Here is a 16,060-nt window from a genome sequence, read left to right on the forward strand (position 1 = left end):
AATAAAGAAACAAATATTATAATATCTTACTTTTATCTCAAATGTAAATCCAACGAATAAAATCAAAATGAACATAAAAATAAGAATTCTGATCCGTTGAGAAAAATTACTTTTATTTTAAATGTAATTTTACAACTCCAAATCAAACATGCTTAATAGGTGGCCCAACCGCAGCTAACATATCAACAATTTTCTTCACACTTGACATATACTCAGTATAATCATTGATCGAACCTGTTTTCATTTTGTTCTTGAATTGTATCTTTTTTGCTGATTTTGTTTTTGCTCGAGTTCGTGAAGCAAAGAACAGTTCGAGTTTAAGCCAAAGTTGAGAAGAGGTTTCGCAGCCTATCATTCGAGTGATGAGATTTCGCAGACACTGACTCTAAAATTCAAGAAACAAGATGATCCCGTTGTTCCCAGTTGGGTTTCAAAGAATAGAAAGAGAAAAAAAGGAGCATTGGCTCTTCAGTATTCTGTATTCACTGTAATAATCAAAGTACATATTTTGAGATTATATATAATCCTATCTAAGAGAGCTGCATACAATTAAGTTTGTTACAAAATGGTTTACAATTACAACTGGTTAACTGGCATTGGCAATCCTTGTTTTAGGTAGACAAAAGAGGAGCTGAAGAAGATGTGACAAAATCATGGTTTTCATTCTTCTCATTTACCAGTTTTTCATCTTGAGCCTGAGCCCACATCACAGCATAAAATCCAATACCTATTGTAGCAGCTCCAATCATACTGCACCCAAAATTAAACACAATGTTTAACAGCAATTAATGTTTTTTCCACAAATGTTCTGTTCTTAAGTAGATGTATTTACCTTCCAAGATACAGACTCTCTCCCAGAAATATTACCCCCATTCCAATTGCAATGACCATTCCCAAAGGGCTAAACATAGCTACATAAACGGGTCCCTTCTTTCGCATTGCCCATGTGTATACAACACTCCGCATTGATACAACAAATATTGCCTACAAATATATTACCACAAAAATAAGTAAAATAATTCATGGATACTTAATATTTCGATGACACCTGGAGAGAAAAAGGGAGAAAGAGAAAGTGAGATATGTAATAATGTAATTTGATGTAAAAGAGAGACACAAAAAAATAATATGGATTGATGAAATAATTGATATGTACGAGTGTAAAACCAGGTTCTCCCAAGTCATACTAAAGTTTATGCTTAACTGAATAAAATACAGCTATCAACTCTTTATTAGATTTGAGTATCCAAGCTCTTGGATTGGCCTCTGCAAAGAGAGCTACTATGGTAGATAGGATTACCACCGGGCTGCAACAAATGGTTGTTACCACTAACTCTTCAGGATAGTCCTTGATAATCCAAGTCTGGAAAAGCACATAAAAGATTTTTACATGTTTGGGAAATGTTAATTTTGGGGAAAATAATCATTTAAAAAAAAAAAAACTCTTCCATTGATTAAAAAATTATCATTTTTCAAAGTAAGATAAAAACTAAACATTAAACTGCAAAGACTGCTTGCTGGGTGCATGTTGAATTTAGAATGGTTAGTTTTACCTGAACAATAAACAAAACTGAAAGGCACAAGCTAGATGTTGCAAGAAGAAAACCACCAATTATCCAATCTAATTGCACTGAGAGGTAAGCTTCACTTCCACCCAATACTAAGTTTCTCATAGAACTGCCAGTCAATGGCATTCCTTTGTATAAAGTGATTATCAATGCCCCTGCAATCGAGATCACTGTGCCAATAATTTTTGCATGGCTGCTACGCAGTTTCAGATTCAGATTTTCCATCCTGAAAGAGCACATTATAATATTCACTCCACTATATTTATTTTATTTTAATTTTCGTATTATTGCACAAGGATCAAAGAAGATGGAGTAGGGTAATTTAGTTATAATAAGAAATTAATTGTTCCACACAGAGTGTAATGAAATGTCATATAATTAAAAATTGTTAACTTATATAATAATTATTTCAAGAATTTAATTAGTATACACTAATATTATAAATATTTTTCACATTGTGTATTTTTTTAATCCATGATATTGGTGCAAATCTAGATTATTTATTTTACTGATGATTTGTATTAAAAAGTCTGACTTACTCTCGAACATTAGATTTTATGTAAATAAACTCAACTCATCATTAGTTGATCCAATCGCTTGCTATATATAAAAAATTATCATAAGATTATTAATTTTTATAATAATTATTTTAAAAATACTATTTGAGACAATTTCTAATTCGTTGAAAATATAAAAAGCTATACGTAGATAATTGATTTAAAATTTAACTTTTGCTTTAAAAGTGGTATCTCTTATATTTCCAATTAATTAAAAACGTAAATTTGTAATACTTACGATATATCAACATTAAGCTCTTATAAAAAAAATTACTTCTTATAAACCAATCACCTCTTCCAACTTACAAGTATATATATATGTATATATATATATATATATATATATATATATATATATATATATATATTTCTCCGGAGTCATGATTATTAGCGATAACACCCGGACATTTATCCTCCAAAAGTGCATGTAGCCATGTATTGCCATGGCATATGCTTACTGAAGATTAAATTTTGCTTTGTTAATTGGTCTGATAAATACTTTTTAATTTTATTTTATATTTTCACAAATAAATATAAAAACATCATTTGTTAAATAAAAAAATGTGCAGAGCCCATTAAATCAAGTGATTGAAAATTTGTTTTTATTCAGTCACATCAACATGGTTGAAAGGAGGAAGAGGACAAACCTGGAAATAATGGCAAATATGAAGGTAAAAGCAGGGACAAGGTCCGACATAGCGGAGTTTAGTGTGGGAGAGCTATATGCGATCCCAGTGTACGTCAACGTCTGCACTGCAGTACTGCACAGCTAGCTCAAGGTTACCCAAATAATCAAACCCAAAAATAAAACTTAATTAGATGCACATAAAATTGGAGTTGCACATAAAAATAATAATTCTTGCAATAGAAATTTACATGAAAGTCAATATAGATTATCAAAATAAAAAATCAATTCTCTTTGGACGAATAATACCAAAATCACTTCAAAAAAATGCATCTAACTTTTTCATAATCAATTTTTTTTCTTAAAATTTAATAATTATAATAAGTAATTAATGTTAATAATTGCATTTCAAGAAAAATAAATGATAAAAATAAGAACTAATTCTTTTAAAGTTAAATTTGGAGTAACTCTCTTAAAATCATTTTTTTATCATCACTATTTATTTTTTAAAAATCTAATGGTTGAAATAAAATAATTAATTTTAATTAATAGATTATAAAAAAATGAATAATAAGAATGAAGAATAATATTTTAAACTCACTCTTGGAGTAACTTAATATTTCCTAATCTCTGCAGCTAGCATTGTTCATACCTGAGGCAACTAAGAAGAAAAATTCTCCAGAGAATTGAGCTTGGAATTGGGGGAGGAGCTCTTTTCCTGTGATTTTTTAAGAGTCAAGGAATGACAAGAAAGTTTGTGAAAGGAAGCTAACCTTTTTTAGTTAACCCAGATAAAAAGGGTACACACCTGTGGTAGAGGAAGGTGGAGGGTATAAGGAAGAAGAGAGCCAAGAAGTTTGAGTAGACAATGAAAACAAAATTACTCATTCCATTGGTGTTTGCTGCTTTGATTAGAGTGTTCAATCCCACTTCCAAGAAAAGAGTTGCAACCATTGCTGCGGATACACTCACTCCTACACCCACCATTTTCTGTGACTTGGACTTTAATTTCCTTTGATATGCTTCTTTTCATTTCTCATACACCCATCTGGTTTATTTGAATTGATAGGACTTTTGCTGATGTTTACGACACTTAATTACTCCAACACACTCCATTTTTCTAAATTATCTTTTTCTCACATCACGTCGCCCCAACTGATTTAATTACTTTGATTATAACTATTGGTGCTTTTCAGGGACCCCACTATTCTCGAATTCTCCTACACTCCTACTTTGCTTTTCAATCAATCATTATTCATTACGTACAGTAGTTTCTCTTTTTAAAATGATTTTTCTAAGTCTAACTAAATCTTGAAAGATTCTTCGAGCACCCACGTTTTCAATTTCGTGATTTCCTTTCCTCCACGATTTCATTAATCTAATGTGTAACTCTTTGATGCTACTAACATCACAACAGAGAATTGGAAAAGAAAAAAAATACTCTAGTCAGCAGTTACAGAAAATATAAATGTATATCTTTTATCATAAAAAAGTTGCAGAAAAATATTTTTCCAACAGAAGCAAAACAAAATGCTTTAAAATGTAAGCATGAAACTCATGGAATAATTAATAAATAACTTCGTCGACAAAGTTTTTTTTTTTTACTGATTTGAAATTCATTCACAATAATGTTATCGTATTTAATTAAAAAATATTGAAAAATCTCTTTTATTTTATTTAGTCAGCTTTTGAGAACTAAATAGCTATAGGAATAAGTTTGGATAAACTTGCAAATTGGACTTATTATTTTATTTGATTCTCTTTTGTCTCTATTCATGCTGGGGCTCTAATCCAGCTCGATGACGGTTGAGGGGAGATATGCAAAGGTGATGGTCTCACTTAGAGTGTGTTTGGTTATATTGAGGGAGAAGGAGAGAAATAGAAAAAAAAATTATGTCTTTTATATTTTATTTTAATTCAAATATCTTTTCTCTATTATTCTCATCATGTCAACACAACGCACTCTTGAAGAAATTATATAGTCCAAAGAAACAAGATTTGTTCAAATGTTTTAGAAACACATCCTTCCAAGTCAGCCCAAGAAGATTGAATAGAGAAGGGCAAGAAGCAATGTTCTACTAATACCGGGAAACGACCTTTAAGAGGTAATTTTTTGTTCTAAATGAGGATAAATTTTAAATAAATATTGAGAAAAAAATAAGTCGCAAGAACATTTTATGATTTTTGAGTTCAAAGTCGTAAATCATTTTATGACTTTTGTTTTTTTATTTTTTTTTTGTCTTTTCTACTAAAAATTTACTATTTAATTTTTTTAAAAGATTTTGAAGTCGTAAATAATTTTATTTAAATTAATTTTTTTAGTTTTAGTCTTATTTTATTTAATATTTTTTATATTTTTTCTCTCATGTTAAGGAATTTTTTTTCTTCTAATTATAGCACATTCCAACGAGTTCAACTTTAAAATTGTACATATAGACACAACTTCATTTTATTATTGTTTCATTTATAGAAAATATATTATATAAAATAATATAAAAAATATTAAATAAAAATACAAAAATATAAAAATATTAAACAAAACAATATACAAAAATATAAAAATATTAAACAAAACAATATACAAAAATATAGAAAATATTAAATAAAATTAAAAACAATATACAAAGTTGTATATTTTTATTTAAATTAATATTTTTAGTTGTAATTTTATTTAATATTTTCTATATTGTTTTATTTAATATTTAATGTTTTTATTTAATATTTTCTATATTTCTATGTTATTTTATTTAATATATTTTCTATAAATGAAGCACTAATAAAATGAAATTAATGAAATTGTGATTATATGTACGACTTTAAAGTAGAACCTGTTGGAATGTACTAAAATTAGGGGGGAAAATTTAACATGAGAAAAATTATAGAAAATATTAAATAAAATAAAAAAATAAAAAAATAATATATTAAATAAAAACACATAAAAAATATAAAAAAAATAATATACAAAAATATAAAAATATTAAATAAAATAATATATAAAAATATTAATTTAAATAAAATTATTTATGACTTCAAAATCATATTAAAAAAAATTAAGAAGTTTTGAAATTTTTTACGACTTCAATATAAAAAAAAAAGAGCTGTAAAGTTTTACGATGTTGAACTCAAAAGTTATAAAATACCCTACAACTTACTCTTTTATGTGTATTTATTTAAAAGTTACTCCCATTTGATAATTTAGAAGAAAAAAATTACCCCTAAATAATTGTTTGGCCACTAATACCATTTAGAACTTGCAGTGAGTTCTGGAAATAAAAAACTCATTTATTGAAATGGGAAAATACATTTTAATAAATATCCAACTTTGAGCTGTTAGATTTTTAGGTTTGACCTAGTTTTTTTTTTATCACTATCTAATGGTCTTACCTAGTTCAAGTTTAAATACTTTAGGTTTGACCTACTTTAAGTTTAAATCCAAGTTTTTACAAATTACAAACACCATGTAGGGGCATATTAACTCATTCATGCTTGATTGGGTACGAAACTATGCATTTTTGTTTATGTAAATTTACTGCTACGTATTTACTCTGCATTACTCTTAATGAAATATTTTGCTGAGGTATTCATTCCCCATATATATTGTTAGTATGTATAATCAATAGTTTCCTTGTGATTTGTACAGAGATGCATCAGATATGCTAGCTCTGTGATTTTTACGAATATTGTGTTAATAAAGCATGTGGTGGAAGACTCAAAGCCCATAGGATTTTGGTTAAAGAAGGAGTACTATTGACAGAATGTCTAAGGCTAGCCTTAAAACCAATGAACTGGTAAAAAAGCAAAGCATAGGAATCATAGGCATAAAGCAACCTTAGCATGATACGGATTTGGAATGCTAATTGAAAGAGAAACTTAACAACCCGATGAAAATGTATATTGGCTAGTCATGTGCAAAAAAGGGAAGCATATGGGAATAAAGATGTATTACTTTGATATATAGGCAGATTTTTGTGGACTACAAATATGATAGGCAGATCATTAAATCAATGTGATATGATGTTGGAATACTGTGGTATTTATAGATTAGTTTGATAGGCAGATTTTTGTGGGCTACAAATATGACCCCATACAAGTTTTTCTCATCAAGGAAATTAAGATGTGAATTGGGCTCTAAATTCTAGCATCTCAGTGGGCTTAATGAGCTGTAGTTGTAGGAAATAAAAGTATTTATATGTTTTTTTTCAACAACTCTCATCCTAAGTTCAGTTCCTATAGAAAGATCTGAAGAAAATATTTTCTTTCATTCAAACGGGAAGGTGTTCATATTGTGGATGTGGCATTAGAAACCATCTCTTTAAAGCTCGTCTGTTGTTTAAATGGGAAGGAGTTCATATTATTGGAATACAACAGAGATTTCAACTCTTACAGGAATTAATTATTCATCACTATTGTGGTTTGTTCTGGATACAATAAGCTTAGTGTTTAAGTCTTGCTGTCAAACATGTTTCGCTAATTTAAACAGTTCATTACAACCTTTAATATTGTCTTTGTTTGTTTGGACATGAAAAGACTTGTCTCTCGGTTAATAGATAACTGAGCATACTACAACTGAAGATGACAACTGGTAAAGTCTAGATAGAGTATTTGTCCCCATATCCGAATTTGAAAAAAAAAATTTCATACTCGCCCTCATACCCTCAGCAATTTCAATCCGCAGCTTCACCAAGTCTCAATTCCTTGATTTCCTCAAAATTTGGATGCTCCTTTGGCCTTTGGGGATCAACAAAATCTTATACAATGATAGATAGATGACTCATGATTTCCTTTGTTGGATAATCAATGTTCCCTCAAATAAAATTATCCAAACTTACAAAGATCATGAGAATATAACAAATATTACATCGTAAGAAAAATAATAACAAACAAATATTTAACGTGATTCGGCATCTTTTGTCTACTTTCAAGGAACTGTCTCAAAAATATTTTCACTATCAGTTACAATATTGTAACTCACCATGAATAGTATATTATTATACAAACTCAAGTACCTCAGTCAATGGTTATTAGAAATAATAATACTCTATATCTCTCAACAAGTGACTTTGTTTCAGAATCTCTCTTCTCACACACTTTCTCTTTATTTGTTTTATATTTTTTACTAATTCTCTTCTAGTAAAATGTAATATTTCACTTTGCATTTAAGTCACCTAAACCTTAATGATAAAAATTCAATTCAGAATATGCATGCACCTTATCTTTTAGCTTGGAACTCTACAATTCTTCCTCTCAAGCCACAAGAGAAATATTCTTCAATCAATTTGAGAGTGAACAAACTCTCCCTCAAACGAAAGTATCTCCAAATACTTCTATAATATTAAAAAACTTTACTTTCTTTTTACTTTGTTTTCATGGTTCTTCTTAAGATTTGTTCATTCAAATAACAAATGTTATCTTTATTTTTATGTCCTCATAACATCAAATATCTCTCCTTATATACCTTGCATCCTTACTTTGAACCAATATATTTCTTCCTTCCTTTTCTTTACTCTTGTTAATTATTTTCTTCATGCAAAATGGCAAATTAGAGGAAGATTGCTCTTCCATTGTAAAATCAAGTTTTTGGCGTTTCTTTTCGGTGTTGCACGAGATTGACGTACAAAAAGAATGTATCACGTTTTTATAAGAATTTATATTCGTTTATCGCATACTAGAGGAAGATTGCTCTTCCATTGTGAAACCAAATATTTGGCATTTCGATTCAATGTTGCACGAAATTGACGAACAAAGAGAATGGATCACGTTTTTGTAAGAACCAATATATTCATTTGACTTTCTCTTTTGGGGAAGAAACATGTTTTTTTTATTGACCAATGTTAGTTATTTGGTTTTGTTAGAATATTAGTGAAAAGATTTTGAACCCATGATTTTTTTTTTCTTTAACCACGAAGTCTATCTTATAATTTTTTAATGAAAATATTTATTTTCAATCACTAATCATGACCGTTATGGTTAATTTATTCTTTTTGATTAAAGTCATAGAGTGGTGAAGATCGTTTTGGAAAAAACATCACTCATGACTTTTTTCCAATTTGCGGATCAGCTAGCATTTGACCACGAATTCTTTTTTGAAGGAAAATATGGCCCATCTATTCAGATGAATTAGCTAGAAATTAAGATTCAACAATACATCTGGATGCATTAAGTTGGCAACCTAAGATGGAACTTCTTCAAGAAAATATTTCTCCTGAAACGAAAAAGGCTAAAGATGCTAATCTTATTGCAATTTCTATTCTCGCCCACAGGATGCTGGATGAATTACAAGGCTGCACCATATGAAGACAATCTTCCAGAGGATGCCGTGAAAGTAGGTATTACGTGTTGTAAACTTGAAAATGCATTTTTCCAGCCGTTAACAATTTCTCAAGTGTCAGTCTCTTTGACAGTAACAACTGTGCTCCCAATATTTAGGAATTCTTATTCCTTTTTTCTTTTTTCACTTCATTTTTTCCCTCATGCACAATCGCATATGAGACCATTAGCAATAACAATCAAAATTTTAAAGAGAATGAGAGAAATCACATAGGCATATGTAAATACAAGAGATTTAAGGAGGTTCGATAAGTTTATCTACATTATTGGGAACAAAGCGATTATTTTTATTTCTTATGTTTGTGTAGAAGTTTGAGGTAAATTCACACGTCTTCTAAGAATGAAAAGGTTAAATACTATATAAGTAAAAGAAAGACTCATAAAATTAAACTTTAAGATTTTAAATTAAAATATGATGTCAAATTCAGTTATCTAGTTATTCATGATTGTAAACATGAATTGTGAAATATTATTTCTTAAACATGACTAAAAGGCTTGATGTTATGATTATTATTTTTTCTGAAATTATTTTTGTTGAATGATTTTTCTGAAATTATTAATTTCATGTTTTACCTGTATATATCTTTGCCAAGCATGTATGTTCCACAACCCTAAGTTATATGTTCATTGAGTATATGAATTTATTAATTTATTTCTTATTAGAAATGGAAAGTGATAAAATGTTATATTATTTTGTATGACACTTTCAGTAATATTATTTTTTTGTCTCTTAGATATCAATTATCATATCACTCGTTATTTCACGAATCTTCTCTTATTTTCTTATTTGTTTTTCTATTTTCTTCTTGCATCGTTGATATTTCTTATTTGAAACAAATAATGTTGTGCAGAGTAGTAGAGAATATAACTTATTCATTATGAACTTATTGTTTATTCAAGTACTCAAATTTCTAATAAGAATTATATATGCTTAAGCAAAAATTTATCATAAATAAATAAAATTTCTATAAAGAAGATATATATAGTGTTAGATTATGCTAGAAATATTAATGTTAGATTATTACTGTAAATATTATTTCAATGTAAAGGCAGAAAAGTCATTGTAATAAGTTTGTATTGCATAATTGAAAGAAATTACATTTAAAGCTAACGCATCAACCAGTAAATATTATATTTTAACAAAACTTTTAACTCATTTTAATTTAAATAATCCATTTATTTATCCGTGCATGAGATGAACCACAACTTTTTTTTATTGGTCAGCTATACCTTTTTGTGCAATTGTTACAGCATAGATGGGAATACGGGCCTGGATTGCGGTCCAGCAAATGTATCCCCAATTTTAATGGGTTGCTTTTCCGACCAAAGTAAAATAGATGTTGTAGAAGAACAAAATAAAATTGGAATAATTCAATAATTTAATGGACTACTAGCCCAGGCCGACACATTGGTCCATTATCCCATCCAACCAACAAGATTGAAAAATTCAGTTTAACATTGTTTCTTTATATTAATATTTAGAATGATTGCTGGAAAAAAAAAAGATTTAGGTGCATGTTTTGCTTCGACTTCTTTAAATTTAAAAAATTATTCTTTTTGAGTTGTTAACAGAGTTTTATATTCAGAACTCTCACTATTAGTTAAATTAGAATAACGACGATAATATTAGTCTTTTTTTATTATAGTAAGAGAAATGTAAATAAATCCTAATTTAGAGACTAGATTGACGTAATTTCATAAACCTAATTAACATTAAAAAAAACAAAGTTACAAATGGTTATAAGCATTCTTTCACTAAGCCTCCTTAGCCTCACCAGTGACGCATTCATGAATTTTTACGGTGGAACAAGAAATAGTTTATAATATTTTTTTAAAAAAATATCATATATTTTTACAAAATATATAATGTTATGAAAAAAAATAATCTCAAATACTTAAATTTCTATAAATTACAATTGACCTTTATGTATTTTCATTTAAAATGCTCTCTGATTATTTCATTGACAATATTATAAAAAATCTCTATATAATCAAATAACCATTCATCTTTTTTTATGGGATTGTACGTTCTATTTTTCATAAAATTAATTGTAAAGAAACATCTTAAGTGACAAACTCTCTTATTTCATTTCTTGTTTTATGTGGGAATTGAAATGGAATCACTCAAATGAAAAACATGTAATGTAAGTAAATGAATGGTGATGCTCCATTGAATGTCTATTAAAGAAATTAGAATATTAAAAACTAGCTTATTATTTTGACTCTATTCTTTTAGGTTCAATTAGTCCTTTTATTTTTAAAGTTTCAATTCCCTTAATTTATATATATTAGATTAATATAGTCCCTTTATTTTTAAATTTTTTAATTAGGTATTTATTTTTTAAAATTGATTCAATTTGATCTATTTTTTAAAAATATCGAGAGATAATGAAAGAAAAATGAGATCAAATTAAATTTATTTTAAAAAATAAAAAATCCAATTGAAACTTTTAAAACTAAAGGGACCAAATTGGTCCTAAAAAATAAATTAGAAGATCAAAATAATAATAAATCTAAAAATTAAAAGAATAAAATAATAAAATTAATATCAATTTATTTTCTTTTTTATTTCATATTTTTTTATATATTTTAAAAATATTATTTTATTGGAAAAATATCTATTTTTTTATAGAGACAATTTTTTTATTAAACATATATAAATAAAAAAATTAATTTAGTGGGGCAATTGCCCCCACAATATAACAGGTGGATCCGTCCCTAGGCTCACCTAATTATTCTTTCTATCTTGCCTCTTTAGGAAATTACGAGTACTATTTCTTAACCAAGCCTTTTACGGGCTCTAAGCAAATTATAAAGAAATGTGTACAAGGGTAATCACTCATTCTAAATAACCCAAATGCTCAAAGAACAATTTTAAGTAAGAAAGAATATTGTTTTCAAATAAATTAGGGTGAGTTTAGTTTGCATTTTTTATTTTTTTGTTTTTATTTTCTAAGAACTGTTTTTATTTTTAAAATTTTAAAACTCTCAAATCATGTTTGATTTGATTTTTTGTTTTCTGTTTTCAAGAAATAAAAATACTAAAGATGCATTTTTAAAGGAAAAAATATCTTTAGATTTGTTTAAATTACGTTCCTCGTCACCGCGCATTTTCATTTTAGATTTGCTTAAAATATTTTCACTGAACATGTTTTTAAAAATCCAACCAAACGCATTTTCATCATTATTTTTTATCTCAAGGGAAAATGAAACCAAAAAACAACTAAACCAAATACCCCTTAATTTTTTCTCTAATTTGTTTTGTCGAGCAGCTTGAAAATTACTATCGGTTGTAGTTCGTTGGAGCTCCGTTTTGTTCTCCATAAAATATGGACGTTACTGAATTAAATGTTACATTTGATGCATGTCTTTCACTAACTAGTCACATATATAGGATTTGATAAAGTATTTTGCTTATCTTTCTTTCGTAGTTCCTGCGCCATATAACAAGTAATGATTTCCTTCTTTTCTGAGCAAAATATCTTTGAAGGAAGAAAATTCTAGTCCACATTCCATGAAAAACTTTGGCCACACGATGCTCATGCATTCTATCAGTAACTATATATTTTGGCTCTCCCTTAATACTTTGATTTTCTTCAGCTGGCTTAAGACTTTCACGTAGCAATGATTTGTACCAAACTTACCATTTGCAAAGCCAATTTCGTTCTTGAGACTAAATCTGATTCCTGTGATGAAATAATGAAAAGTACATCCTACAGCTTTTACATAGTTGCTTTTACTTTTAGATCGAACCCTGTCATACCAGATCTGCTTCTGGGGACTTTTGGTTAATTATACTTGAGGAATCTCACGCTAGTTGTTGTGTTGTCAACGTTAGATGATTTCTTTTTTTTCATTTTTGTGCATTGTAGGTAGCTAGTGCTCTTGCTTATTATATCACTATCTTAACACTGTCTTCCTTCAAAGTGCACACTAAATATACGCCATGGCCCATGCTTTATTCTTATGATCCTATATATAGAACTGGATGCAAATCTTCTGTGTTTTCATTGAGTAATGATTGGGGGCATAAGCGATACAAAATAGTGTACACATTCTGTTACGATGAAATGACAAGGCAAATTTTGTTTTAATTTATATGTGTACATAGATGAATATGATTGATCTATCTCAAGTCTAATTTCCTAAGGCATTCTTCGTGTAGAAAGGACTTAGTCGACTTGCAGTTGCAGTTGATTGGTAATATATAGTCCAATCAAAGATGTATTTAAAGTTCTACCCTTCTCATTCTCATCACTTTGCTAGTGGATCTGCCAGATCAAAATTATGTTGTTTGACATGTAGGTATATGGCTAGTGTAAAGTCACAAGAGGGGGAAAAAGAACTTTTATTGAAAACGTGAAGTACAATTTGGAAGCTTATTCCTACAAAGTTTTAATTTCACAAAATCAAGCAAAATCAGCTAAGCGGTTATGTCTTGTCTTTGAGCAAGTTAGCAGAGTTGTTGGCGGTTAAGATGAATGTGGGCTTTGATTGAAGTGTTGGTCCAACGGGATTTTTAAACTTCTCTGGAAAATTGGCTAGCACTCATAGGTGAGTTATCCCCTCCCAACAATAATGATTTCTGCATTCACACCGACCAGTTAGGATTCGAACCCCCATTCACATATTTAAGGAGTTCAAGCCTCAACCCCTTGAACTAACCATTGCTGATTTCATAGAGTAAATCTAGTTGTAGAATATTATTACTAGTGAACTTTATTAGTAAATTCTAACCCATAGAGGCAAGTTCCAATAAGCCAATTCTATAAGCAACACTAAAGAAACTACTAATGAAAAAAAAATACTGATTTGTGGTGGTGATGCATGCATACGTACGGAATTAGAGAGAAGAAAATAAAATTAAGGAAACAATTATGTTGTATCAGATACTAACCGTGTGATATAGTCATCATTGATAAATGGTTTCAATTTGAGTTATTTTTCTTTGTAGAGAATTTCCTTTTTTATGCAGTTCATGAAAATTAAGGAAATAATTATGTTGTATCAGATACTAACCTTTATATTGTATAACATGTTTAGGCTACCATTGCTAGAATCCGTCTAACATGGGATATCTTCTTGATACAGAATACGTTAGTTATTAAGTTCTAATATGTATAAGATCGATACAATTTCAATGCCATAATATCACAATTTTGTCGATCCTATACATAGGCCAGTCTTAAACCTAGCTTGATCCAATCACTTTATGCAGATTTTATATATTGCAGGTAAGTTTTATAGCAATCACTCTTTTTTATGTGACACCAATTTCTTCAATTCTTGAATTTAGAATTAAAAAATATATGCACTCATGAAACTAAATTTAGAACTCGTTAGCTTTGCTAGACTTTTGAGTGCTTTCCTTTATTAACTGGACTACTGTCTACTGAACACCCTCAGGCCTCAACCATAGTACTGCCTATGCGAAAGTAGTCGAAACTTTTTGAGAACTCAATAGCTTTGTGTCTTGAAGCTATCCACCTTCTTGATGGATGTCGGCAACTCACCATGAGAAATGGTTTCTCACTAAGTTTTTTTTTTTTTTCTATTCACATGCTTTCATGGTTAATTTGGTCTTTTTCAGTATAGACCATAGGCATCTTATACTAACACAATCTTACTCGAATTTTATACCACTATTATATGCGACATTTTTTTCGAGTACTTAACACAACTGCTGCACGTGTAAGATTCATATTGAAATTACTAGATTAATTTAGTCTAATTAAGAAGATAAAATTCATTTGTCATGTAATTTATTTATTGGGCACCACTGTCAATTTGAAATTATTTGCTAAGTGTGCAAGTACTTTAAACTTGAAGCATTTCTGTAATGCTTCTCACACAAAATTAAGATAAATGCAGTTCAAATGATAATTTGAGTGCATGAGTAAAAAATTCTCAATGTTAAGAAGAGTGTGTACACTTTTTCTCCTTCTTAATTCAACAATATAGTACTAAAGATTCTGTTTGACTTCAAGTCTTCAAGCAACTTCATTTCATAATGCATGTACAGACAACATTAATTATTCATACTGCATGTGTCTAAATCACTTATTAAAAGGTTAGTCTAAAACATGATTAAAACCAAGTTGAAATTGAAGAACAAGTTCAAAGTTGTACGTTTGGGTTTGCTTGGTTGCATTGCATGCTGCTAGCACAGCTGTTTCCACTGTTATGTCTGTGACCACTGATATATATGGAAGCTATCATATAGACCAATTAATCAAGCTGCAATTTGAAAACCACTGTTGAAATTTTACCACCGTACCAAATTTTTGAAGGAATTTATGGCTACTACTATATATATACTTACATCTAGCTGTGAATGTGGTCAACCAATATAGGCATAGCTAGCCCCTAAAGAAAAGAAGATCCAATTAGACCTAAAACCTACAATCTGTTAATTAACTACGAGTCAACAAAAGTTGCTTTCCATTAAACCGTAGTACCACTTGTGGGGCATTTGTCCTATTGAAAAAGTTACTGCTGCTCTCAAACTCGACTCTTCAATAAATGTCATCTCTTAACATGAGCCTTTGGCAATGTGCTGAATGGCCTAAGAATAATAATATTTAAAACTGTGGAAGGGAAAGGCATAGTTCAGAGAGTAGGGCAGATATTATTTTGCTACACTACACTTACTTGGAATGGCTATAACACGGTACATTAAAGTGGAGTGCTTGGTCCCCCTCTATCAACAGTTCCATATATTTTTTTGTACTAGTTGAATAGCTAGTCAATTAAGATCGCCCTGAAACGAGATTGCCAAAAAATATGCTGTTCCTTTGCACCGTTCTTTGTCTGCCCGAAGAAAGGAAAAGAAAATAGACATGGTGCTAAGTAATGCCTGACATAATATAAGAGATTCAGTACTTTGGAATATGCCTCAGCCTTTGCTGGTGAGATTTTATTTTTGTTATATTTCCCAATAAATCAAGCAAAGTTTATTGGGAACAACCATACGTTTCTTTCCC

At 29.2% G+C, this 16,060-nt stretch overlaps 1 protein-coding gene across 2 annotated transcripts; it reads right to left on the reverse strand.

Moving 5' to 3' along the window:
• Positions 1–391: 391 nt before the first annotated feature.
• On the reverse strand, positions 392–3,848 carry LOC114380028 (WAT1-related protein At3g28050-like). Of its 2 annotated transcripts, XM_028338925.1 has the most exons (7): positions 3,559–3,844; positions 3,403–3,468; positions 2,773–2,886; positions 1,554–1,794; positions 1,205–1,363; positions 833–984; positions 392–750 (listed from the first exon to the last, which is right to left on the reverse strand). In XM_028338925.1, exons 1-7 carry the CDS (start codon positions 3,735–3,737, stop codon positions 612–614), a joined length of 1,050 nt encoding a protein of 349 aa, XP_028194726.1. In that variant the 5' UTR covers positions 3,738–3,844; the 3' UTR covers positions 392–611. The 2 variants fall into 2 exon arrangements, with proteins under 2 accessions (XP_028194726.1, XP_028194735.1); XM_028338934.1 differs by lacking the exon at positions 1,205–1,363 and having other exon boundaries at positions 3,559–3,848.
• Positions 3,849–16,060: the final 12,212 nt, after the last annotated feature.

Source organism: Glycine soja, chromosome 2 (assembly GCF_004193775.1).
Source record: "Glycine soja cultivar W05 chromosome 2, ASM419377v2, whole genome shotgun sequence".
NCBI classification, from domain to species: Eukaryota; Viridiplantae; Streptophyta; class Magnoliopsida; order Fabales; family Fabaceae; genus Glycine; species Glycine soja.